Raw genomic sequence first — 26,134 nt, forward strand, 5'->3', positions numbered from 1 at the left:
GCAGCCTCTTGCAGTCAACTGAGCATGGAAGACTCCCTAGAGCCAGAGGGTAAGGGTTTCCTCTTAGCAGTGAGCTTCCTGTCTTTGGAAATGTGAAAGCTGAGAAAGGATGTTCAAGCAGAAGGAGATCTTGCTCTAAGAGGAGGTGGCCGGATCGGGAGTCTCCATGGTTTCCAGCTCCTGCTTTTTTTTTCAAATACCCACTCATCTAACTTTGTAGTGTTAAGAATCATTCTATGTCAAAGATCTTCAGCTGGGCAAACGTCAGTAATTACTAATAACAATAACAACGGGCACCGTTTATTGCTTACCTATTAAGCGCCAGGCACTTTACACACCAAGGTATCTCATTTCATACCTAGAATCGCGAGAGGTACGTTGAATGATCTTGACCTCGATTTCTTGGGTGAAGAAATAGAGGTTTAAAATTTTTTCCACGGTATCCCAGGGAAGAAGCATGGATCATATTTAGGCTTAGCAGTTTCCAAAAACAATCAGCTTCTCTACTTCAGCTCCAGCGTCTATCTTGCTCGGAAAAAGAAGAAAGCAGCGTCGGAGGACTCCGTCCCCCGGAATAGGAACGCAGCCTGGCAGCCAGGAGGTGGCAGCCTCTTCCGCCCGGCAGTGGGCGGGACCCGCCGGCCCGTGGGCGGGGCCTGGTTGTGGGCGCGCTCTCGGGACGTGAGTGGTAGGTGGGCGGGGCCGACACCGCGCGGGCCGGAAGTGGCCCCGTGGGAGGAGACGAGTTGACACCGAGTCCCTGACGCAGTGACCTGGTTCCCTGAGGGCGGCGGCCTTGACTTTGTACACCAGAACTCCCCCACCCGCCTCATTTCCCCGCCGCAGGCTCCCGGGACGATGGTGCCTCGCCTGCTGCTGCGCGCCTGGCCCCGGGGCCTTCCCGTTGGCCTGGGATCCCCCTACAGGCCCCTCAGCGCGGAATCCGCGCCCGGCCAGTACCTGCAGCGCAGCCTTGTGCCCACCATGCACTACCAGAACAGCCTGCCCAGGTGAGCCCGGCCTCCCGGTCCCCGCCGCCCGCTCAGGGTTGGCCCTGACTCGACTTCAGTGACTCATGACTCTTCTACCGAACCCGTTTTCGCCTCAACCCCCTACCGTGGAGGCTGCCACATCCCCCAATCTGGAAGTTCTGTGACTTACAGAGTCAATGGCACAGGAAGCTCAGGGCCTTCAAATTCTCTTCCAGAACCCCCGCGTTGCTCTCTGATTCTCCATCTTGAGCCCTTCTGAAGTTCCCTTTCCGTTAACCTAAGTTCCAGCCAGATATCCAGAGTCCCTCACGTTTCTCTCTGTACGATGTCCATCCTGCATATCTCCAACACCACCCTACCCGCTGTAACTAGGGTGTCCCCTGAAGTACCTTACTGATTGCCCGCCCGGAATATGGGTAGACCAATTCCTCTCGCATAAGTTACCCTCACTCAACTTTTCCCAACACTCCACCATCTTCAGCCCTGTTACACAGGATCCACAGTCCTCAGTACTCTGCTCTTTAGCACCCCATCAGTCCCCACAAACATACCCTCCCCAATGTCGTTCTTAACGTTCTAAGTCCAGTCTTCACCTAGAAACTTTTCACCCCCACCAAATCCTCAACACCCCCTCCCTTCGGGTTCCTCCCCCTAAAATATCCTCCCTCACCCTCATTACCTCCTGCAACTTCAGCCCACCCTCACAGAATTCTAGAAACTGCCCTCAATGCCTTTCCCAAACTCAATTTTATTCAAATTAGGTCCAGATCCCTCCCTAATTCTCTCTATTCCTTTTCACCATGGGCTATCTCTGCCTTCTAAAACACTTCACCCAAAATCTATTTCACCTGTGATATTACCCCCAATAAATCTTCATCTCCCCTTCCCTCACCCATTACTTTCTTAAATCTGGCTTACAGTTTTCCCAGCCTTTGAACTCCCAGCTTTCATATGAGTTGCCAGGTCTCCCCCAACATTAGAAATTTCCTTCACCCTCAATACCAAACCTAAATGAACTTATGTACTCACTCAGCATTTAGTTCCAGGAGCCAAGTTCCAGATTTGTCTCAAAGACCCTTCTCACTTTCTTTCTTACCAAACTGCCATCAGGGGTACCCCAGTCCAGAGGCTGGAGGCCTGTGCTCCCTCTCCATAAATAAAACAAACATTGTATCATAGGCATTGCCCCCAACTACTGGGTTGCTGTTTTTCTCCACATCCAGCATCATCACTGCCCACCCCCCCCTCTCAGGAAGATCTTCCAAGGGTGATTTCTTGTGAAATTACAGAATACTAACATCTAAGGCCAACTAAAATGAGATTATCTAAATTTGGCAAGAAGGAGAAGGAGAGAAAGAAAAAGTGTGTTTGTATCTGTGGGATAAGCCTGGACCATGCCTACTCCTTGTCAGCTTGTGTGGAAAGCTGAGCTAGTATGTGGGGGAAAGGTGAGAACCTGTCTTCACTTGCCAAGCCCAGCGTCAGATTGTCACTGACTTTCAGGCAGGCCTAGGCACCAGCCAGCTTTAAGATCAGAGGGATTTTCTGCATTTTAGAATTGGAAAGCTGGAAAGAATAATAAGATCATTTACTCCAACTCCATTCACAGCACAAAAGTCTGTAGAGAACTGGAGCTAAAAACACCACCATTCCCACCTATGTATAACCTTCAGCAACCAACTTCCCCCAGGCCTTCATTTCCTCATCTATAAATTGGGAGTTAAATAAGATGAGAGATGAGATTCCTTTTTTCTCAGAGATTCTAGACTGGTAAAATGTATTATCTTTGACACTCATTTTGATGTCACACTTGGTGAACAGCCCTGACTGTGAAGTCTGATAGAACTTAGCTTCAGATTCTGGATCTGCAACTCTTTAGCTGTAACTTGGGGCAATTCAGTTAACTTCTTTGAGCCATAGTTCTTACCTGTGAAGTAGGAATGGCAACACACAGTTCTTAAGGCTATTGAGAGATTAAGGTGCCAAAGATAGGGAACTATGATAATTAGTTGCAGTGGAGAGTGACTAGTCACTTGGTATTAGGTGGATCTGCCTCCCTCCCTCTTCCTGTTCTTATTACTGCTGCCTTTTAAACAAGGGGCCTTAGACTCTCTTTCCTCTCGGAAGGAATCCTTGCACTACCATTTGTTTTTTTTGGCAGCTAGCCAGTATGGGGATTGGAACCTTGGTGTTATAACACCTTGTTCTAACCAACTGAGCTAACTGTCCAGCCTCATTTGCTTATTTGTAAAGTGCTAGGTTTTTTTCTTGGCTCTTTTTTTTGTGAGTGTGGTAAAATATACATAACATAAAATTTACCATTTTAACTATTTTAAGGTGTTTAATTGTTAGGGTTATAAGGGTTTTAAGGTTTATATTTATATAATCTCAGAATATAAAACTGCAAGTCTTAAGGAGACAAAGGATGGATCAGCCTGATCTTAATCATATTATTAATTTAATAAAACTTTATTGATATGGATTTGGAGACCAATCAGTCTTGGTGAAGAGAGTACAGTTTAGTAGGGGAGACTGACAGGTAAACAGATAGTTATGATATAATGTGATCAGTGGGAGGCAGCATCTTACGGTTGTTAAGATCATGAGACTTCTTGGAATGTATTCTGAGCAAATAGCCAGAAATGCAGACAAGGTCATAAGCAAAAATGTTTTTCGCTCAGTTATTTATTAAGTGGAAAAACCAGACCATGAAACTTCTAATACAGAATGGTCTCAACCATGTAAATATAGTATGTAGTTGTACACTTACAAATACAAATAACAAACACAAAAATAAAACATGCTAACAAAAAAAAAAGAGATCATGAGGCAGGAGCCAGACCTGATTTTTAAATCACAGCTTTACTTCTTACTACCTTCATGTACATGAGCAAGTCATGTAACCTGGAAATGGGAAGGATATTACCTTTCAGGGTAGTTAGAATTAAATACCCTGATGTAAAGCACTTAGTACAGAGTCTGGCACCTAGTAGGTACACAGTAGATTTTCACAAGCACTATAACTTAAACAGACATTTGCTGCATGTTTAGAATGTGCCGGAATGGAACTGTTGTGTGAGTGTGGAGGTGGGAATGATGTGGTGCCTGGCTGAGTAAGGGAAGTTTCACCGAGGAGGTGATGCTTAAGTTGGAATTTGAAATGCACCATGTGAGATGAACGAGGGAACGATAGAGCAGCACAGGCCAAGAAACAGAAGCCTAAAATACATGACATGTTCAGAAACTTTGAGAAGTTTATGGTAGGTCCAGCCCATCATAAAGAATCACCATTTAGGCCTTAAATTATTGGAATTGGCTTGGATGTGTGTGTGGAGGAGAGGGGCCCCCTGTACCTTAAAAAAAAAAATTATTAGGCACTGATGGAGTTTGGATGTGTTGTCTCCTCCAAAACTCACGTGGAAATTTGATCTCCAATGTGGCAGTGTTGGAAACTGATTGAGTCATGGGGGGCGGATCCCTCATGAATGGATTAATGCTCTCCCTGGGGGAGGGGGGTTAATGAGTGAGTTCTCGCTCTATTAGTTCCCATGAGAGCTTGTTGTTTACAGGACCCTGGCACCTCCTCTCTCTCTCTTGCTTCCTCTCGCCATGTGATCTGCTTGTACCCACCAGCTGCCTGCCGCTTTCCGCCATGAGTAGAAGCAGCCTGAGGCCCATGCCAGATGCAGCTGTCCCAGAATCATAAGCCAAATAAACCTCTCTTCTTTATAAATTACCCAGTCTCAGGTATTTCTGTTATAGCAACGCCAAACGGACTAAAACAGGCACCATTTTAGGTCTATAATTGACCCACAATAAGTGCCAATTATCTGTTGTTGTTTTTCTTTTAATCCCCAATCATTTTAGGTGACAACTGGTGTTTGAAACATGATGGGCAGGCTCTCTAGAATTCATACGGGAGGCACAGGAGGCAGTTTCCAGGGTGTGGAGGATAACAGAGGTAGAAATGGTAGTGTTCTGGGTCCCAAAGGCATTTCCTTCAGACCCATTGTCTTGACATCCAGAATGACTTTATTACCAAGCAATTCTGTGAAAACTGTCCCAACTATAACTAGACTGTGTAAACACAGAAAAAGCTTTTTAGCTATGTTACTGTAGGAAGAACAGTAAAGTGCCTACTGCTTGGAGGCTGATTGGGTAGTGATAGCAGGTGACTGAGTAATGTAAGATAATCTGCTTAGTGCTATTTTTCTTCTATCTTTATTATGGTAATATCTTGGTAATATTATGGTAAATATCTTTAAATGGGGGTGGGAAAGGAGAACCCATGTGGTTAATATGGAACTGCCATGCACCTCTCTTGAGACCCTGGCTCTGCCTCTTTCAAGGCCTGGTGAAGTGCATCACAGGGAGTTCAAAGAACTGCCAGTGTGCACATGAAACTGCTTTTGGTGTTCTTTGAGGAATTGTGAAGAAAGCAGGGTAGTGCAAAGAAACTGGACGTGACCTCACATTTTGATTTATCAAGTGAATAAATGCTGACTGGAAGAATGGTTTGTGAGCATTTATTGAAAAGGAAATTGTAGTAAGGGCCTTTGCGGTAACAAGTTACAGAAACTCAAACAGGAATGTACGAGCTCACACACCTGAAAAATCCAAGTAAGACCAATGTGCTCAAATGATGTCATCAGGACTCTGTTTTGCCTTCATTTGTATGACTCCATTCTCAAGCAGTTTCTACTCATGGTGACAAAGCGTCAGCCAGCACCTAAGACATAGCTTATACCATAATCTCTTAGTAACCCCAGCTATTAGAGATTCCCCTTTCCTAACAGTTCCAAAAAAGTCCTCTAATTAAGTCTTACTGGTTCTCACTGGGTTTCATTAGGTCTGAACCAGTAAGCTGTAAGCCGACCCCTGGGAGTTCGGGGTGGAGTCAGTTCTACCTAAACCCCGGGGACTGAGTGGAAGAGTTGGTTCTTCCAGGAAAACAGGTGCTACTACCAGAAGAAGGGAGAATAGATGTGGGACAGACAAAACAACAGAAATGGTGAAATGTGCTAGACATTGAGGGGGAGATGAACTAGATTCCCTGGATAGTGAACAGTCTCGTGACAGTATGTAGGACTCGTGACAATCTATAGGACTTGAAGGCTGAGTACATAATAAAACCTAATATTTATTGAGTGTTTACTATGTGCCAGGCACTGTTCTACATCACTAGATGCATTGACACATTTAATCTGTGCAGAACCCTGAGTGGTGCATATAAACATTATCCCCATTTTATAGATGAGGAACCTTAGGTACAGGGTGGGCGGCATGCCCAAAGTCACACAGCTGTGAATGATGAAGCTGGAGTCTACTCTCTTAATCACTGCAATTCTGCTGCCTTGCAAGGGAAGGAGTCAACATGACTCCTGCAGTTGTACTCACAGAATCGTAAAGGGGCATTAGAGACCCTTTCAGTTCCTTCATCTGAGGAAAAAATTGATCACCAGATATGAAAGTGACTTGTTTTAAAAAATTGTAATGCTTTATTGAGATATAATTTACATGCCATAAAATTCACTTTTTAAAAGTGAACAGTTCAATGTTTTTTAGTATATTCATACAGTTGTGCCAACATTGCAATTAATTGTAAACACTAATTCATTTCATCACCTCCCCCACAAGAAAAACCACCTTTTCTCATTAGCAGTCATTCCCCATCCCTCCTGTCAACCCTGGGGATTACTAATCCACTTTCTGTAAAGTCACCATTTAATATTTGAACTCTGGTTTGTCTGATTTCTCTCTCTTTTTTTTTTTTAAAGATGACTGGTAAGGGGATCTTAACCCTTGACTTGGTGTTGTCAGCACCACGCTTTCCCAAGTGAGCTAACCGGCCATCCCTATATAGGGATCCGAACCCGTGGCCTTGGTGTTATCAGCACCACACTCTCCCAAGTGAGCCACAAGCCGGCCCTAGGTTTGTCTGATTTCAAAGCTTATGCTTTTTCCAGCATACCACACTGTCACAAAACAAAGAATAAATCTACCATTGGCAGGATCAGGCTTCTTCAGTTTTTTCTCTTGCTATCTGCTTGGAGGAGCCTATCAAAGTTGAAACTATCAAGGTAGAGGAGTTTATTGACAATATATGGTCAGAAGAGGGCAGAGGACCCAGTCTTGAGAAAACATGCATGTTTAGGGGGACATACTGAGGGAAAAGAGACATAGAGGAAGATGAGGTCAAAGCCAAAAGGGATGGGAGGAGAGAATTTCTAACTGCATCTTCTACATAATGTCAATTTCAAGCATTCATTAGGGATCTCACAGTCTGGTGGAGAGAGACATAAATAAATAAATGCCACTAAATGTGATAGAGAAGAATATAAGGGTCCTGAGGCTGGTAGGATGGTAAAGGAACTAATTCATTCAACATACCTTTATTAAATGCCTACTCTGTGCCAGCCAATGTGCCAGTGGAAGTCAGAGAAGGAGCTTCAGAGGAAGAATCAAAATGAGTGGTAAGGCCCTCTCTATACATAACCATAATCGTGAGAGCCAATTCTGTGCATTTCTCCCCAGCTACACATTCGATGATGTCATATTGGTAGCTTGAAACTGGCCATGGTGGGAGTATTTATACACCACAGAAATTAGTAAAAGCTACAAATCAGGGCTTTACCTCTATCCCCAGAGAGCTGGTTTACCAGCCCACCACTTCTTGGAGTGGATAACAGATGTAGATGGGAGAGAAGATGGTACAGTTGGCTTTGAGAGGAAGGAAACTTGCTAAACAGCGATGGCAGGTGATGAGGGTAAGGAGGGTGCTGGTCCCTCCTAGAAGCTGGGGAGCAGCTTTCTTTGGAGAGAAATCCAAGAGCTAGTGGTATTTTCAGAACAGTCAGATTTAGAAAGATGAGGAATTAGAGTAGTACCAGAGAAGACGTTATAGAATATAGTTTATTCAGAATGGAATGGCGGTTCTAACTAGTGTAGTCGGAAGGGCTGGTGAAGAATAATAGCTGCATGGATAATGAATAATAGAAGGGAAGCAGGAAACTATCAGGAAAGTGGAAGGGCTTGGAGTGTGCTGTTTGTAGATAGATAACTATAGATATCTGGATATCTATAAATATACCTTCAGCATGTGCTATATAATCATCGTTGACTGTGTGTCAGGTACCTTGCTAAATTCTTTAGGTATGTTATTTCATTTAATAATCATAATAGCCCAATAAGCTACTATTTAACAAATGGACACAGAGGGGCCAGAGAGGTAAGAAATTTGCCCAAGATCACATGGATAGTAAGTGCCAGAGTCGCAGATGCAAGCCTAGACCTGTGTGGTTCTGAAGTCTTTGAGCCCAATCTCTCCAATATACTGGACATGTTAGTAATAGATTGTGCTAGGTGTGGTTGGAACTTGACAGATACATTTGAGATCTCTCTGTGAGGCATTTCTTCTCTCTAACTCATAGACGAGAAATGGACCCTGAGAGACATCAAGTAATTTGCCAGCTATAACCATATAACTAGAAATTGAGAGGCAGAGCTGGGATTCAAGCCTAAATCTCATCCTTTTTCCACTATGTCAATAGTTCTAATACTTTTAGATTTCACAGATCAGTGAAATTATGGGGGAAAAATACTGCTATCAATGCTTTCTTTTAATGACTTCCATCCAAAAAAAAAAAAAAAAAAAAAAAAAACCCATAATGTGAGAATTAAGGACAGACTTTTATTTATTTTGTTACTTTGCTTCCCACGGATTTGTCACCCCTCTTCCCCTGGGTGATGGAGCTGCAAAAGATTACTCAAAGCCCATCTCTTCTGAGTAGTGAGAAGCCCCAAAGGGTTTAATCTCCTGGAACCCTCAAGAGAGAGGCATTCTTTCCATTTGGGAAATTAACCACAAATTGGGGTTCTCTTCCCCCGTTTATTCTCCAGACCAGGAAGTTACAGGAAGAGAACATAGGTGGTGTTATAGTTTAACAATATAGGCTGGTAACATTCAGTAAAACAAGCAAGGTGACATTCCATAATGCAGTTTGCAAGAGGTTAAGTCCATCCACCAACAAAAGCTTGATCTTAACAAACATTCTCTCTCCTTACAGTAATTTCCCAGTATCTTTACATATCAATCAGTAACCTGTCTGTCCTCTGAGCCAGCAACCTTGCTGTGCTACAATTCTTTATCTTACAACAGAGACTAGCCTGGGGAAAACTTTCCTGTCTTTTGCAAGGTTAACATTTTATATGCACTTTTAAGAAGTTAGGCTAAACCTGAAACTGCAAGGCTTTGGGACACCGGGCCCTGTGAATTACATTTGCTTTACGTATACCTTACATCTCCCCCATTTTATTTATTTAAAAGAAAAAGCAAGAGCTATAGATCAGGTTTGCATAGTTAAAACAAAGACATTTAAAGCAAAGTTAGTATCATTTAGCATGGTAAGTCCTTTTAATTTACTTTTAGGTGAGGACTGATGATGTCATCGTCTCTCAGGGCAGTTGCATTGGCATCATCCCAGGTGCTGTCAAATGGGTGTAATTACCAGTTGTTGAAACTCTGGAATGGGATTCTGCTCCATATAGTAGTTGATTTTGAGTCCAGAGAGTTTGTTAAGGTTCACCTGTCCAGGACATTACTGTTTCCAAAGCTTCTAGTCTTTGTAAAATTTTTGATCAATTACAAGTCTTTTGTTTAAGAACAAGATGTCTCATCAAAGTTACAAACACCCTCTTTAAGGCTGAGAAAATTTAGAGAACTACTTTTGTAGAGAAGATGTTATTTCCCCCTTTATGATTAAGGCGTTCCTCATAAAAGCATTGATGATCAATATCTTGATTGAAAAGGTCTTACTTTCTTTTTTATAAATCACACAGTGCTGGGAAGGCTCATTCCCAGGTGGGTCTTGTCCCACGTCAGAGGGAAAGATGAACAGCATTATGAAGCAGCAGTTAGGCCAAATTAAGGCAACATGAAAGAGGGGTCAGCAACTTAGAAGTGAGACATGCTGTCTTCTATCCAAAGCTTCAAAGAGAGAGAGAGAGTTAATTTTTATTGAGCTTATAAAAATAGCCACATTATCATAATAATCATAAAGATACTTAAAGTTATTAAATTTGGGGGGGATCAAATAGGGAGAAAACAAGTGCTTTAATTTCTGTTTTTAAATGATATTTTACCAAATTGCTGTTCGTTCTATATATCTATATAGCTTAAGAGAGAGAGTTTTCTTAAATCTGGAAAACAAAACATTAAGAGAATCAGCAGTGTTTTAAAACAAGGAAATTGTAAAAACCTATAATTCTTTTTAACCAGTTCATTAATTAACTTTTGTTGTTTTGACCTTGGTGAGCAATTCCACAAACCCATCAGTTTCTTCATTAGAATTTTGTAAATTTAGTTTAAAGGTATGAACTCAAAGTTTGTCAGGAAACTGTACCTATCAGAGTTTTTTCATGAAATATTTGAAGACATAATATTTTAAAATTATAATTAAACCAAAATTATGACCAGTAGCTTTTATATGAAGACACAGATTTTTAAGAACCTTACAGGATTTTGGAACACATATTCATAATGTTTCGGTACTGACAGTGCTTTCCCATATAATCTAATTTATCAAATAAGCCAATTAGTTTTGATACATCTTTTTATATATCCTTCAAGAATCTCCAGGGCCCTTGGAACTCCTCAAAGTTAATTTAAGTCAAAACGTTGAGCTTTTAGAATTTGGTTTTGGAAAGTTTTGTCAAATAACAAAAGGCTTAAAACATTTAGTTGAATAAGATCACAAATTACTACAAAAAATAAAACCAAAGTGACAAAGGGTTTCAAAGGCAGAGAGCACAAGAACTTACCACGAAACAAGTTTTTTAAGCCAATTATCTAAAGGACTAAGAAAATCTTTTACAATTTTGTTTTAAAAGCAGTTAAGTGAAAAGACCTCTAGTAATCCTGTTTGATTAGTAAACCCAGGCAGCAATGTGTGCTGATAAGAACATTTTTACACATTCAGGTTAGTAAATAGGCATCCATTTGTCATGGCAGATTACATAAATCCCAGTTTGAGTCTTAGCTATTTCTACCAAATAAATATTTATGGTTTTCCAGCCAAAAGCTTGGTGTATTAAATCTATACCCTTATCAGTTAATGTTAACTCGGGCCTATGTGATATTGGGCATAGGTCTCCTTTTACTAGCCATGCTGGGTCCCAGGTTTCCATGTGGCATTTAGGGCCATGTGGAGCTTAAGACAGAGGGCAGTATTCACAAAGATAATGTCTAAAAGATATTGTTTCTCCCAGCATGGCCAGGAGGCAGAGCTGAGATAACAAAGAGACATATTGACCTAGAGACAAATTTAGGTAAAAGGTTTAAATCAAATTTTGAAAATATATTTATTTTGTCAAAAGTTTAGAAAACTTAAGTCACATGAACTTGAAAAGTATACTTATTTATTTAATGAGCACACATTAATTATAAGCCAATTTGGTACCATGCAGACAACACAAGTACACATACAGACATGAACATGTAGACATAACATACAGCTTACACAAGCATATATGCAGACATAAAAAACAAGAACAAATAAGGATCTTATAGGTTTTGTTTAAAATGTAATAAAAAAAAAAAACTCACTAGCATAAGAGGACAGTCAGATTTAGATTGTGTTTCTAAGGAATGCCAAGGCTTATCGGTGAAGCCTCACCCTGTTTTAGAGAAAGCAAGGTAATGAATTTATATTGTAAAGCAAAGTATGCAAACCTTTACAAGAAGATGCAGAGAAGATTTTCTTTTTTAAAAAAAATGGCATAGAACTTTACCAGAGGATTTTGTGAAGAAATACATAGATGAGCCAAGAAGAAAATTTAGAAGTCTGTTTAAGATAACCAGCTGGATGCCAAAAATTTGAGACCACCTAGTTAAACAGGTAGATTTTAGTTTAGTTTTTGTTTCTTAAATGAGTTACTGAGCATAAGAGCTGAGCCACCAATCAGAGATGAAACCATTTGACTCAGGGCTTTTAAAGAAAAACGGCATACCCAAAAGGAGTTGTGTTTGGCGTGCCATTGCTGTGTTTCTCACAAAGCCTCACAGCTGAGAAAAGGAGCCACTGCTTTAAAGAGAGAAGCATTATGCAGATAAGAAAGAAAAGCACGCTCAAACAATACCAACACTGCAAAGAAATATTAACTTCTTTTACTTTAGATTGTCCAATTTAAAGTTCTCTCAGTCATTGGCAAAGATTAAGTTTTATCATTTTTCGGTGACATAAACATGTTTTTGCTTTTCGTTAAGGTCTTGGATAGGTCTCAGAGCGACTTGACATAGATTCCAGGTTGTTAGGTGGGAAGCCTTAACAAGACCCATTGCATAATTAACCAGTGATCAATTTGTTCCCAAATTTTTATGTTCAGGCTCCCTTCCTTGAGGTATCAAGGACATGGTTGTTTAATATCCACTAACAGTTTTACAAGCTGTCATTCAGTTACTTTGCAGCTAGTTGCTTTAAGGAGACACTGGAGTTGTATGTTCAGTCACCCCTTTTGTTAATGAATTGTCCATATTTTAAAAGTAAAGAGAAGGGAAAAATACCTTCTGGGTTGAAAAGACCTGACTTTGACCTGCCGCAGGTGTGGATCCCTAACCAAGCACAGCGTGTGACCCCCCTTTTGTCAGGGTGATTATCTCTTACCGGGAACTCCCTTTAGTCAGGATGATTAGCAGACCTCCTTTTTCTTTCCCTTCCTTTTGTTGGGGCCTCCCTTTTGTTGGGATGAGTGGTGGACATCCATTTCCTTTCCTTTCCTTTCCTTTCCAAGGTTTGGCAGGTCAGTCTCCAATCCGTGGAACAAAAACTCCTCATGCAGGGCACCATTTTGTTGCTTTGCTTCCCAGGGATTTGTCACCCCTCTTCCCCTGGGTGACGGAGCTGCAAAAGATTACTCAAAGCCCATCTCTTCTGAGCACTGAGAAGCCCTGAAGGGTTTAATCTCCTGGAACCCTCAAGAGAGAGGCATTCCTTCCATTTGGGAAATTAACCACAAATTAGGGTTCTTTTCCTGCATTTATTCTCCAGACCAGGAGGTTACAGGAAGAGAACATAGGTGGTGTTATAGTTTAACAATATAGGCTGGTAACATTCAGTAAAACAAGCAAGGTGACATTCCATAATGCAATTTGCAAGAGGTTATTAATTTCCTGTCTTTTGCAAGGTTAACATTTTATGTTTTAGTCCGTTTTGTGTTGCTATAACAGAACTACCTGAGACTGGGTAATTTATAAAGAAAAGAGGTTTATTTGGCTTATGATTCTGGGACAGTTGCATCTGGCATGGGCCTCAGGCTGCTTCTACTCATGGCAGAAAGTGCCAGGCAGCCAGCGGGTACAAGCAGATCACATGGCGAGAGGAAGCGAGAGAGAGGAGGTGCCAGGGTCCTATAAACAACAAGCTCTTGTGGGAACTAATAGAGCGAGAACTCACTCATTACTCCCTCTCCCCCAGGGAGAGCATTAATCCATTCATGAGAGATCCGCCCCCATGACTCGGATCAGTTTCCAACACTGCCACATTGGGGATCAAACTTCCACATGAGTTTTGGAGGGGACAACACATCCAAACTCCATCATTTTATATGTACTTTTAAGAAGTTAGGCTAAACCTGAAACTGCAAGGCTTTGGAAAACCAGGCCCTGTGAAATACATTTGCTTTATGTATAATCCACATATTTATTTTTTTTAAAAGATGACCGGTAAAGGGATCTTAACCCTTGACTTGATGTTGTCAGCACCACGTTCTCCCAAGTGAGCAAACCGGCCATCCCTATATAGGGATCTGAACCCATGGCCTTGATGTTATCAGCATCACACTCTCCCAAGTGAGCCACGGGCTGGCCCTAAGGACAGACTTTTTTTTTTTTTTTTTTTTTAAAGATGGCTGGTAAGGGGATCTTAACCCTTGGTTTGGTGTTGTCAGCACCGTGCTCACCCAGTGAGCGAACCAGCCATCCCTATATGGGATCCGAACCCGTGGCCTTGGTGTTATCAGACCACACTCTCCTGAGTGAGCCACGGGCCGGCCCCAGGACAGACTTTTATTTATTTATTTATTTTTATTTTTTATTTTTTCAAAAAGATGACCGGTAAGGGGATCTTAACCCTTGACTTGGTGTTGTCAGCACCACGCTCACCCAGTGAGCGAACCGGCCATCCCTATATGGGATCTGAACCCATGGCCTTGGTGTTATCAGCACCACACTCTCCCGAGTGAGCCACGGGCCGGCCCTCCAGGACAGACTTTTAAATGAAGCAAATTTAGCGTTGAGAAAAGCTCACTAAATTGTTCCTGTTTTTTCATTGCACTATGAACAAATAACTTCATCACCATGGCCATTGTCTGCCAAGTATTTGGTAATCCAGTGATGTGGTCCGTATTGCTATATGGCATTACATTGAGGGCATTTTATATAAGGCAGAAATATAGACCTGGGAAGTTGGGCCTATTAAGTTATCTTTAATGTATTTTATAGAAAACAGGTAATTTTTGTATCCATGATAACAATTTTTACACATAATCTGTGCTGCCTCAATCTACTTCTATCTGGAAAATTTAGTTTCTATTGTTATCAGTAGTTTAAGAGTAAATCACCACTCTGAAAGTTTGCTTTATCCCACTAAAGTAAGGTCGGGCTAACGTTAACACTCCAGTTTGTAATAAGGACTTTTTTTTTTTTTTTAAATCAGACTACCATTGCCTGTAATTTAGAATTTTATTTAAAAGGAAGAAAGTAAACTTTTTATTACTATCCCTACTGTGTCAAAACAAAGTCTTAAGAAATGTAAATAGGCAACTTTACTGTAATTATTAGGTAGCTGAGGGTAATGTTTGGGATTATCTGTGGAAGTCAGTGAATGTAAGGGGATCTGCAGTGTTAAAGTGTTGTGAATGTTTACTTAGTGCAGTCTAAGCCAATAATGGCTGTAAATAATTCAAATTTATTTTTGTCATCACTTATTAGTCTGTTTTTGTTCTTATAACAAAATATGTGGAACTGGGTAATTTATAAAGAAAACGAAATTTATTGCTTACAGTTTCTGAGGGTGGGAAGTCCAAAGTCCATCTGGTGGTGACGACAGTGACCCAAGGGTCTCACATTGCAAGATGGTGGAAACAGAGAGAGCAGAGAGAGCAACAGACTCTCCTTTTAGTACCCTCAGAACCACACCCCTAACCACCATTTTTAATCCATTCACTACTGCAGGGTCCTACAACCCAACCACCTCTTCAAGGCTCTACCTTTCAATTACCGTAATAGGATTTCCTACCCTCTTAACAGTCACAGTGGGGGCTTTGTAGAAACACTTACATAAAATTTGGGGGACACAATTCAAGCTTCAGGGAATTTTGGGGGAACACAATTCATTCCACTACATATGAATAAACATTCTTTGAAAAATAAACTGAAGAACAGTAGTAATCTTAATACTAAGTTTTTAAAGTATGTTTTGTAGATAATGTTTCAGATTTCCTAAATGATACTCTTTGATATTTTGCTTATATCAATGTTAATTTTGAGTTGGCACAGGTAACCTAACAAACAACAATTGTTTTGACACTAGGGGATATATCTTTCAATACAACTTTGGAAATGAAAGAGAACTCATCACACTGGCCATGTTTTTCATTTCGTTGTGGACAAGTAACTTCATCGCCGTAGCCATCATTAGGAATCTACTGGTAGAGAATGATGAGTAGTCAAACTGTTGTTACTGTTATTTAAGCACATGGGAATACCTGTTTTTTCCTAATAGGATTCCTGGTGGTTGGGCATGGCATGATGGTCTATTCCTACCTTTCACTGAATGTAACCCCCATAATTGGTTGGCCCTTAGACAGACCTGTGTTTCACTCTTGTTTGATTCTCTATCATAAAATGCACAAGAAAATTTAAAAATTAGAAAATTTTTCTTTTTAGGGCCGAGCCTGTGGCGCACTCAGGAGAGTGCGGTGCTGGGAGCGCGGCGACGCTCCCGCCGCGGGTTCGGATCCTATATAGGAAAGGCCGGTGCACTCACTGGCTGAGTACTGGTCACGAAAAAGACAAAAAAAAAAGAAAATTTTTCTTTTTATCTTGGAAAATGTGGTCAAACAATGAGGAGAATTAAATCAATGCCAATGCAGTATTAACACAGGTATTATAATTGTGACCAGGAAACAAGAATGCTTGGGGCAGCTGCTGCTTCTCCATTTTGAATCTTTTATTATTATTTTAAGAAATAAGGGCTGGCCTGTGGCTCACTTGGAAGAACGTGGTGCTGACAACACCAAGTCAAGGGTTAAGATCCCCTTACCGGTCATCTTTAAAAAAAAAAAAATTTACATTATCATTTTACTTAAAAGTTATTTTACTTAAAAGTAGAATTGCCATTGACACTTGTATTAGCAAATCTGATTTGTCTGTGGCTTCCCATTGTTGGTTTTTTGGGGAAGGAAATTAATTATCTAGTAATTAGTTTATTAGTTTGGCTTGTGAAGCTAATTAACCTTTTCCACATTTTTTTTTTTTTTTGTCGGCTTTCCAGTACAGGGATCCCAACCCTTGACCTTGGTGTTATCAGCACCACACTCTCCCAAGTGAGCTAACCAGCCAGCTCCTTTTCCACATATTGTTAGCTTCACATTGATCTTGCTTTCTCCCCAGGCTGCCTATTCCCAAACTCGAAGACACCATTAGGAGATACCTTAGTGCTCAGAAGCCTCTCTTGGATGATGGCCAGTTCAGGTAAACACTAAGAACCCTGAGTGACCATGGTTGGGGTGGTTCAGGAGAGGCTGGCAAGAAGTGGTCGACTTCAGGGAATGTGACTTTACTGGGTCACCAGGCACCTGGAACCTAGTTATACATATGCAAGTTCAGAAAATAGATTTTCATTCACAAAGGACTGACCAAGCCCTTAGGTGCTAAGAGCCCTCCTCTAACCAGACTCAATAGGAAGTGGTTTACGAGTGAGTATAAGCCAGAATGCCAAATTTGTACTTTATCTTGGGTAGTGTACCTAGGAGGCTAGCTGGTACTGGTCATTTACAGAGGGCATGTGCTCTTGGTAGGGAGACCTACTGATGAGACCACGTGGCAGAGCAGAAATTTGCTTGCTGAGTATGTTACTGGGTTGGATAGTGTGCCTCCAAAATATACGTCTTTTTCAGAACCTCAGTAAATGACCTTGTTTGGAGATAGGGTTGTTGCAGATGTAATAAAGATGAGGTCCACCTGGAGTAGGATGGATCCTAATCCAATATGACTGGTGTCCTTTTAAGAAGAGAAGAAACAGAGACAGCCATGTGAGGATGGAGGTAAAGATTGGAGTGATGTGTCAACAAGCCAAGAAACGCCAAGGATTGCTGGCCACACCAGAAGCTGAGAGAAATGCCTGGAACAGATGCACCCCTAGTCTTCAGAGAGAATATGGTCCTGTTAACACCTTGATTTTGTACTTCTAGCCTCCATCACTGTGAGAGAATGAATTTCTGCTGTTTTAAGCCACACAGTTTGTGGTACTTTGTTATGGCAGTCCTAGGAAACTAATACAGCATGGCATTAGAAAACAATATCAGATGTTGTCAACAAGTGGCTTGCATTAAGCTCTTGTAGCCCAGTGTATTCTTTTTCTATAATGAGAATTCTTTTTGTACAAGTAACTGCATTGTTAGTAGAACCGCAGAGTCCTTTACTGAATAATGATGGAGAAACAAAAGAACTGTTCCTAATGTAGTCCTCTGCTTTTAAATATTCCTTACTAGTCACTTGAAGTTCTTGATATGGTAATAAATTAATATTTTAGACTATCCTAAATTCTTAGCTGTACAAATATTTTTTAATCTTGTGAGGTGGTACCATTATCTTGTTTTACACATCAAGAAACTGAGACTTAGAGAGGTCAAATAACTTGTCCAAGGACACACAGACAGACCAACAGAGCTAGGATTCAAACTGAGCTGTTTTTGACTCCAAAGTTTATGTTCTTTTCTCTTTGCCAGACTGCCTCTTAGATTACAGATTGTTTTGTGAGATGTTGGTTGATTATCCTGATCAGTCATTTCAAGAAGACATCCTAGATTTATTCAATTTAGAATGATTCCTCTTTTTCTGATCAGAGGTAACTTTCTGATCTCATTCCCAGGTTCTAGGGATATGCTGTTGGGGACTCAAAACTCTCTGTATGAGTTCTTGGCCATCAACCTAAAAATCATGTATTTCCTACCATGATTTGATTCTGTCTTTTCTTGAACATTTCAGAAAAACAGAACAGCTTTGCAAGAGTTTTGAAAATGGGCTTGGAAAAGAACTGCACGAGCAGCTGGTTGCTCAGGACAAGCAGAATAAACATACAAGCTACATTTCAGGTGGGTAGGCTGAGCTGTAGGCATGATATTTTCCAGAGCCATTCATAATGGAAAGTAAAGCATCTTCTCTGCTATTTGGCCTCAGAACTATTTTTGGTGAGACCGACATTCAAGTAATGTCTCATCCTCCCTTTTTGAGGTAAATATTAAGGTTGACTGAGTTGCCTCTACTGCTTTGTTGGTGGGATCAAGACAGAACCTAATCAATGGTTCTGTCTAAAAAGGATGCAGGTTTAGTCCTGTGAATATCATTTTAGGTCACTCACAGTGCAGCCTAACTGACCTTTCCAGCCTTATCTTTCATCACTCTCCCTGACATACTCCGTGCTTCAACAAAATCAGACTCTTCATTATTCCCTGAACCTGTTAGTCTTTCATTCTTCTGTGCCGTTATCCATGTTGTTCCTGTTTCCATTTTTTACCTGGCAGATACTTCCCTTGAGATCCAAGTAGGGAGGTTTTTCTATGAAACCTCAGTCCTTTTCCCTCTCCATTCAGAGTTGGTTGCTTCTACCTCTGTTCCTACATACTTCTTTTAGTTTAGTTGATATTTTTATCAAGGTTATACCTTCACATAGTTTAAAGAATCAAATAGTTCTATAAGGTTTCTTGGGAAAAATAGCAATTTCCTCACCCTCCCCTAATATCCCACTTCTCATTTTCAGCTCCTGTCTAATTATTTTCATATATACCTCCATATCTCCAAACTTATATTACTACATCTTAATTTTCTTAGTTTTAGGCATTATCTATTGACATCTCAGTATAGAAGATTAGAATTTAGCAGTCTTTTATATCCCCACCACATGTGTAGTGTTTTTAGTTTATTTGGGAGGTATGATGGTAGCGTTTGGGTCCACTACTGCTATGGCTACTGAGGAGTATCCTGAGGCTTGGGGTCAAATGTTGTGGTTTGGGGGGCTTTGTTGTTGGGATTGGTGATAGAATTGTTTGTGGTTTTGTAGATGATGTATTATGCTGAGGTGGAGGTTGTTATTAGTTTTAAAAGTATGGGTGATTGGGTAATTTTTGAGGGGGAGGGGACGGGTTATTTTCCTGAGGATTCCACGGGTGTGGCTGCATTATATAGTTATGGGTGTTGATTGGTGGTGGTGGCCGGATGATCTTTGCTCAAATTTTATTTTTAGGGACTGCATTAACTGTTTGTGTTGTTGTTTATTTCTTTTTATTTTTTTAGGCCCTTGGTTTGATATGTACCTAACTGCTCGAGACTCCGTTGTCCTGAACTTTAATCCATTTATGGCATTCAATCCTGACCCAAAGTCCAAGTATAATGGCCAGCTAACCCGGGCGACCAACATGACCGTTTCCGCTGTTCGGTTTTTGAAGACACTCCGGGCTGGCCTTCTGGAGCCAGAAGTGTTCCACTTGAATCCTGCCAAGAGTGACACTGACACCTTCAAGAAACTCATACGCTTTGTGCCTTCCTCTCTGTCCTGGTATGGTGCCTACTTGGTCAATGCATATCCCCTGGATATGTCCCAATATTTTCGGCTTTTCAATTCAACTCGTTTACCGAAACCCAGTCGGGATGAACTCTTCACTGATGACAAGGCCAGACACCTCCTTGTCCTAAGAAAAGGAAATTTTTATGTCTTTGATGTCCTGGATCAAGATGGAAACGTTGTGAGTGCCTCAGAAATCCATGCACACCTGAAGTACATTCTTTCAGACAGTAGCCCTGCCCCCGAATTTCCTCTGGCATATCTGACCAGTGAGAACCGAGATGTCTGGGCAGAGCTCAGACAGAAGCTGTTGAGTAGTGGCAATGAGGAGACCCTGAGGAAAGTAGACTCTGCTGTGTTCTGCCTCTGCCTAGATGATTTCCCCATTAAGGACCTTGTCCACTTGTCCCACAGCATGCTGCATGGTGATGGCACAAACCGCTGGTTTGATAAGTCCTTTAACCTCATTATAGCCAAGGATGGCACTGCCGCTGTCCACTTTGAGCATGCTTGGGGTGATGGTGTTGCGGTGCTCAGGTTTCTTAATGAAGTGTTTAAAGACAGCACTCAGACCCCTGCCATCACTCCACAGAGCCAGCCAGCATCCACTGACTCTTCTGTTGCAGTGCAGAAACTCATCTTCAAGCTGAATGATGCCTTAAAGACTGGCATCACTGCTGCTAAGGAAAAGTTTGATGCCACCATGAAAACCCTCACCATCGACTGCATCCAATTTCAGAGAGGAGGCAAAGAATTCTTGAAGAAGCAGAAGCTGAGCCCTGATGCAGTGGCCCAGCTGGCCTTCCAGATGGCCTTTCTGCGGCAGTACGGGCAGACAGTGGCCACCTACGAGTCCTGCAGCACTGCAGCATTCAAGCACGGCCGCACAGAGACCGTCCGCCCAGCTTCCATCTTCACAAAGAGGTGCTCCGAGGCCTTTGTCAGGGAGCCCTCCAAGCACAGTCCTGCTGAGCTTCGGCAGATGATGGCCGAGTGCTCCAAGTACCACGGCCAGCTTACCAAAGAGGCAGCTATGGGTGAGACGGGGTCGGGAGCATGGCCTTGGGTCTTGTTGCTCTGAGTGCTTGGATAGGCCTCAGTAATATTCTACCCCACATCTGATTTCTGCCCCTTCACTAGGTTTAATCCATCTGCCAACTCCCAAAATGTTTTTTTCCTTCCTTAGCTCTGAACATCCAGACTAGCCACCACTAAGGGTCAAAATGTTCTCACCTCCTTAGCAGGGAAGAGGTAACTTTATCCTCGCTTAAGGTCATTTTCAGCTGTGACATATGGTTCTCCTTTTTCTATTATTTATTGGTCATCACTGACTTCTGACAATTTAGTATTTCTAAGTCCACAGTCCTCTCTTATTTCACCTCAGTTGTAGTGTGTTGGCTCTCTGTAAATAGGTAATCTCAGATCTGGGAAGAGCTTCTGAGTGTCATCCTTTTTTGCCTTTTTGTGACAAAATTCAAGACCTGGAAAGGACATGGAAGATCACATACTCTATAAAGTATAGAGTACTTTATGTAGCTATAAAGTCCTGGGACTGAAAGGGACCTCCAAGACGTTTTGGTTTTCTCCTTCATTTTATAGGCAGGCAAGCTGAGACCACTGGCCCAGTGTTACACAGTACAGTAAGGCTGAGATTAGAAACCTGGTCAAGTACCCTTTCCATTTTGTTCCACTGACTGAATCTTGTCTTTTACACTTGAATTGGACTTTGAGTTTTAGCTTAGCTTTTTAATTCATAGTTCTCTTCACATACTGTCTTGACTATTTGACTAAACTGATTTAGAGTCAGACTTTTTAAAATCATGCTTTCATTTTGGTCTCATTTTTAGTTCAGCTGTTAACAGCTTTTTTTTTTTTTTCAAGGAAATATTCTAGAATGGGCTGTTCTGAAAGTTAGTGGGTTGGAGGTATGCATGCAGAGGTAGACAGACCCTTCTTCCACGCTCAAAAATGCTGTGAAGGATACTGTGGGTGGGAAGTTTTTCTAACGTCCTTCTCAGTTCTGAGACTCTGGTTTTCCATTTTGTCTCTGGCAGGCCAGGGCTTTGACCGACACTTGTTTGCTCTGCGGTACCTGGCAGCAGCCAAAGGGGTTGCCCTGCCTGAGCTCTATCTGGATCCTGCATACAGGCAGATAAACCACAACATCCTGTCCACCAGCACACTGAGCAGTCCTGCTGTGAACCTCGGCGGCTTTGCCCCTGTGGTCCCTGATGGCTTTGGCATTGGGTATGCTGTTCATGACAGCTGGATAGGCTGCAATGTTTCATCCTACCCAGGCCGCAATGCCCGGGAGTTTCTCCACTGTGTGGAGAAGGCCTTAGAAGACATGTTTGATGCTTTAGAAGGCAAATCCATCAAAACTTAGCTTCTAGGGGGGTGAAAAGCCTCCCTTGCTTCCTCATCATCAAAATCGGGGCCTGTGTAGCCAATGGGTGCTATTCTGTGAATAATGAAACTAATCATGAGGTGCCTGAGCAGCCAGTGCTGACAGGCTTGAGCTTTAAAATCATGGTTTTAAAGCTAAACATATAGTATCTGAGTGGGTCTAGATCACAACTAAAGACAATGAATGAGAGATTTCAGTTTTAAGGGCATTTGATCAGGAGGTGGGGTTTGGAAAAATAACTCAGGTGTATTTATTGTTTAAGCAGAAATAAAGTTTGTTGCTTGCAGATGGTTCCTCTTTTTTTTTTTTTTTAACCTAGTTTTGTAATCCCCACAAAGAACTTTCCAACTGTAAAGTCAGTAAGTTTAGGTAACAGTAAATTCTCATTGGCTCCTGGATCTTTAGGTAGTGGTGGGAAAGGCTGTTTCATTCTCCCTGTAAACTTGCCCCTCTCTTCTGGAGTACTTAAAATCCCTTTTCATTTCTCTAAGGAGTAAACTGCTGCTGCTTGGTTCTGACAGTCTTACTGCAATAAAGTCTGTTCCCATGGATTTAGAAAGTACAGTTTTCCTATTCTTCCAGGCAAATGAGGATTATAATTAGTGTGTGTTTATTTTAACTCATGTGAATCTCATGTGCTAATTATGACCTAAGGTAGAGGACATCTTTACATTTCACAGTCAAGGAAACCTCTCCATTGAGTGAATTGAACACAAATTTTTCCTCTTCAATTTATTGTTAGGACCCTGCTATAACATGAAAGGAAGGGTGGCTTTTGTTTCATTGTTTTTTGAAAAGGAAAGGGTTTTGTTTGTGTTTAATTTTACTGCATTCCCAGTTGCTTCCCAGCAAGTTACTGGTACAACTAGGATTTGAATTCTAGTATGAGTCAGTTGCAAAGCACTTTCAATGCATTACCTATTTAATCCTCCTTACAATTCATATAAACATCCCTGCATGTCTTCTGAGCCGATGCCTCCCATCCTTCTCTCAGTAATCACTTAGTGAATACCCAACAGGTAACAGGTCCTCTGTGTTCCATAGTTTGCTCAGAGGGGGCATTTTGATGGCTGCCAACACACATGAACATAATGCTGCTCTCATTCTTGAACCATGATCAGGATACATGAATTGGTTTCTTGGTTCCACCAGTTCCTCACTTTATGACCATAGACAAGTTATTTTGCCTCTCTGGTTCACGAGTTCCTCTTCATAAAATGGGGATAATTCCTATAGCATGCAGATAGTATGATAATTAGCTTTAGCAATTCAGGTAAAACACCTGGCACAATCCATGTTGAAGCTTAATCTTAATTGAAGTTTAATCTGTGTTCTACTGCTCTGTGACACCTGCTGCTGCTCTTCCATTCCTTATTGAAGTGCTGACCTCACCTGAAAAGTGAGTTCCCCTTAGCATTAGCTCTTAAGACTAAGGCCTCAATGGGATCTTGCAGTGCTAAAAAATTACACTTCATGCTTATGTTCATGATGAATGTACTCTCAGGCACCTTGGGTGCATGAAGTTTCTTAAGGGGGCTCTCCTACTGGCTTGTCTCAGTGCTCAGCATTCTTATTTACAAGTCCCCCTCCCCTTTCCTTCTTGTCTTGGATTAATGTCATGAAGCATTCTAGAATGGTAGCTAGGATGGCAAAGATACATATCTATTAAGCCTCAACCCAGTTGTAGCTCACACACAAGTCCTGCACGTTTGTACAGAACTCAACCATTTGTAAAGCTTTCCTCGATTTATCAGCTGATTTGATGCCCTCAACTCAAGAATGGGCTGAAATTATTATCCCCATTTTACATATGAGTACAGGAGGTGAATAGGTTGGGAGGGGCTGTTGGGAAAATAGAATAGTTTGGTCAGAACCCTTGACTCGGGTCCAATTGGGTGTGGTTTTGGCACATCCTTTGTAAGCAGTGTGTGTGTGTGTGTGTGTGTGTGTGTGTGTGTGTGTGTGTGTGTGTAGTTAGTGCACACGTGCGCCAATTTATCTTTTTTTTTTTTAAAAGATGACCAGTAAGGGGATCTCAACCCTTGGCTTGGTGTTGTCAGCACCATACTCAGCCAGTGAGCCAACCGGCCATCCCTATATAGGATCCGAACTCATGGCCTTGGTGTTATCAGCACCACACTCTCCCGAGTGAGCCATGGGCTGGCCCCCCAATGTATCTTTTTAGTTTTGTTGCTATTCTCATGTTCTTGAGAGAGAGAGAGAGAGAGAGAGTGAGAGAGAGAGAGAGAGAGAGAGAGAGTGAGAGAGAGAGAGAGAGAGAGAGAGAGTGAGAGAGAGAGAGAGAGAGAGAGAGAGAGAGAGAGACTTAGTGAAGCAGGCGGGTGGGTGTCTGCCTTGGGATTCTGCCCGGTGCAGCCATGCCTTCCAACCTATGGTTCCAAGGACCTTTTGGCCGGTTACCTAGCTCATAGACCTGCGTGAAGGGGTCCGGTGACCCAGCCTGGCATATGAAGGGTTAGTGACCCAGTCTGTGAACAGGCTTGAGGGGTCTGTGAGCTCCAGACCCAGCCCTAGCTCGACAGTTGGCCCAGTCGGCAGGATTACCAGCAGGTAAAAGAACCCGACAACTGGCGTGGTTGTGGAACTAGACAACTGGCGTCACGAACAGGATTAAGAGCGCTACAATTGGCAATGTCGACAAGATTCTGATATTAGCCCTAGCATGACAGGGGCTAACCCAGGTCCTTTAGTAAGTGGTAGGACCAGGACCAGCTCTCCTGATTCTTCATTCAGTGCTCTTTCTATTATGCTTCTATTTGTGTAGGCTTCCAGTAATTAGATCTTAAATTAGCCGGCCTCCCAGCTCAGGAAAGTGAACTTTGTTAAATTAATTCTTCCTGCTCCTGACCCTAAAGCAGCACCCGTGTGGAGCTGCCTGAGCAAGGAGCAGCTCTTTGGGAAGTCAGCAAGCTTTGTCCAGATGGCTTTCTCTGTACATGACTCCTCAACAGGTACAGCACATCTCCAGACCCACAGCCACGCCAGCCTCTCTGGATATTATCTGCTTCTCTTTGAGGTGTCCCCAGGGTTCCCAAACAAGTTTTTAGGTACCACGTAGCTTACCTTTTTTAAAAAGCAGCTTTATTGAGATATACTTCACATAACATACATTCCACTTAAAATGCATCATTCAATCATTTTTAGTATATTTGGAGTTGTGCAATCATCACCAAATCAATTTTAGAACATTTTCATCCCCAAAAGAAACCTTGTACCCATTAGCAGTCACTCCCCTTTTCTCCCAACCCCCTAGATTCCCCAAGCCCTAAACAATCACTAGTCTACTGTCTCTATAGAAACTGTGCTGACATTTCATACAAACGGAATCATATAGTATGTGGCCTTCTGTAACTGGCTTCTTTCACTTAGCATAATATTCTCAAGGTTCATGTTCTAGCCTGTAGCAGTACTTCATTCCTTTTTATTGCTGAATAATATTCCATTGTATGAATATACCACATTTTATTTTCTATTTATCAGTTGATGGATATTTGAGTTGTTTCCACTTTTTGGCTATTATGAATAATGCTATTATGAAGATTTGCATACAAGTTCTTGTGTGGACATATGTTTTCATTGTCTTGGGTACTCACCTTGAAGTGGGATTGTTGGGTCATGTAGTTACTCTGTTTAATTGTTTAAGGAACTGCCAGACTTTTGCACCATTTTACGTTCTCACCAGCAGGATACGAAGGTTCGAATTTCCCCACATCCTTACTAACGTTTGTTATCATCTGTCATTTTTTATTATAACCATTCTGGTGGGTGTGAAGGGGTATCTCACTGTGGTTTTTATTAGCTTATGTTTTAAGTTAGACCATCTCAAATACTTTCCAAATCTAGTGATACCCATCCAGTTATCTTCATGTGAAACAGTT

At 41.7% G+C, this 26,134-nt stretch overlaps 1 protein-coding gene across 1 annotated transcript; it reads left to right on the forward strand.

Annotated features, from left to right (window-relative positions):
- Positions 1-750: 750 nt before the first annotated feature.
- Positions 751-22,495, forward strand: CPT2 (carnitine palmitoyltransferase 2). Its single transcript, XM_063105965.1, has 5 exons — positions 751-1,010; positions 16,660-16,740; positions 18,256-18,362; positions 19,561-20,865; positions 21,883-22,495. Exons 1-5 carry the CDS (start codon positions 859-861, stop codon positions 22,212-22,214), a joined length of 1,977 nt encoding a protein of 658 aa, XP_062962035.1. The 5' UTR covers positions 751-858; the 3' UTR covers positions 22,215-22,495.
- The last annotated feature ends 3,639 nt before the right edge of the window (positions 22,496-26,134 follow it).

This window comes from Cynocephalus volans, chromosome 8 (genome assembly GCF_027409185.1).
Source record: "Cynocephalus volans isolate mCynVol1 chromosome 8, mCynVol1.pri, whole genome shotgun sequence".
NCBI lineage: Eukaryota > Metazoa > Chordata > Mammalia > Dermoptera > Cynocephalidae > Cynocephalus > Cynocephalus volans.

Excerpts from the sequence above, each read along its gene's own strand:
- CPT2 (XM_063105965.1), top strand. The coding sequence starts at position 859 with ATGGTGCCTCGCCTGCTGCTGCGCGCCTGGCCCCGGGGCCTTCCCGTT. Across the intron at positions 16,741-18,255 it reads TTGGATGATGGCCAGTTCAG|AAAAACAGAACAGCTTTGCA; the intron begins GTAAACACTAAG and ends TGAACATTTCAG. Across the intron at positions 20,866-21,882 it reads TACCAAAGAGGCAGCTATGG|GCCAGGGCTTTGACCGACAC; the intron begins GTGAGACGGGGT and ends TGTCTCTGGCAG.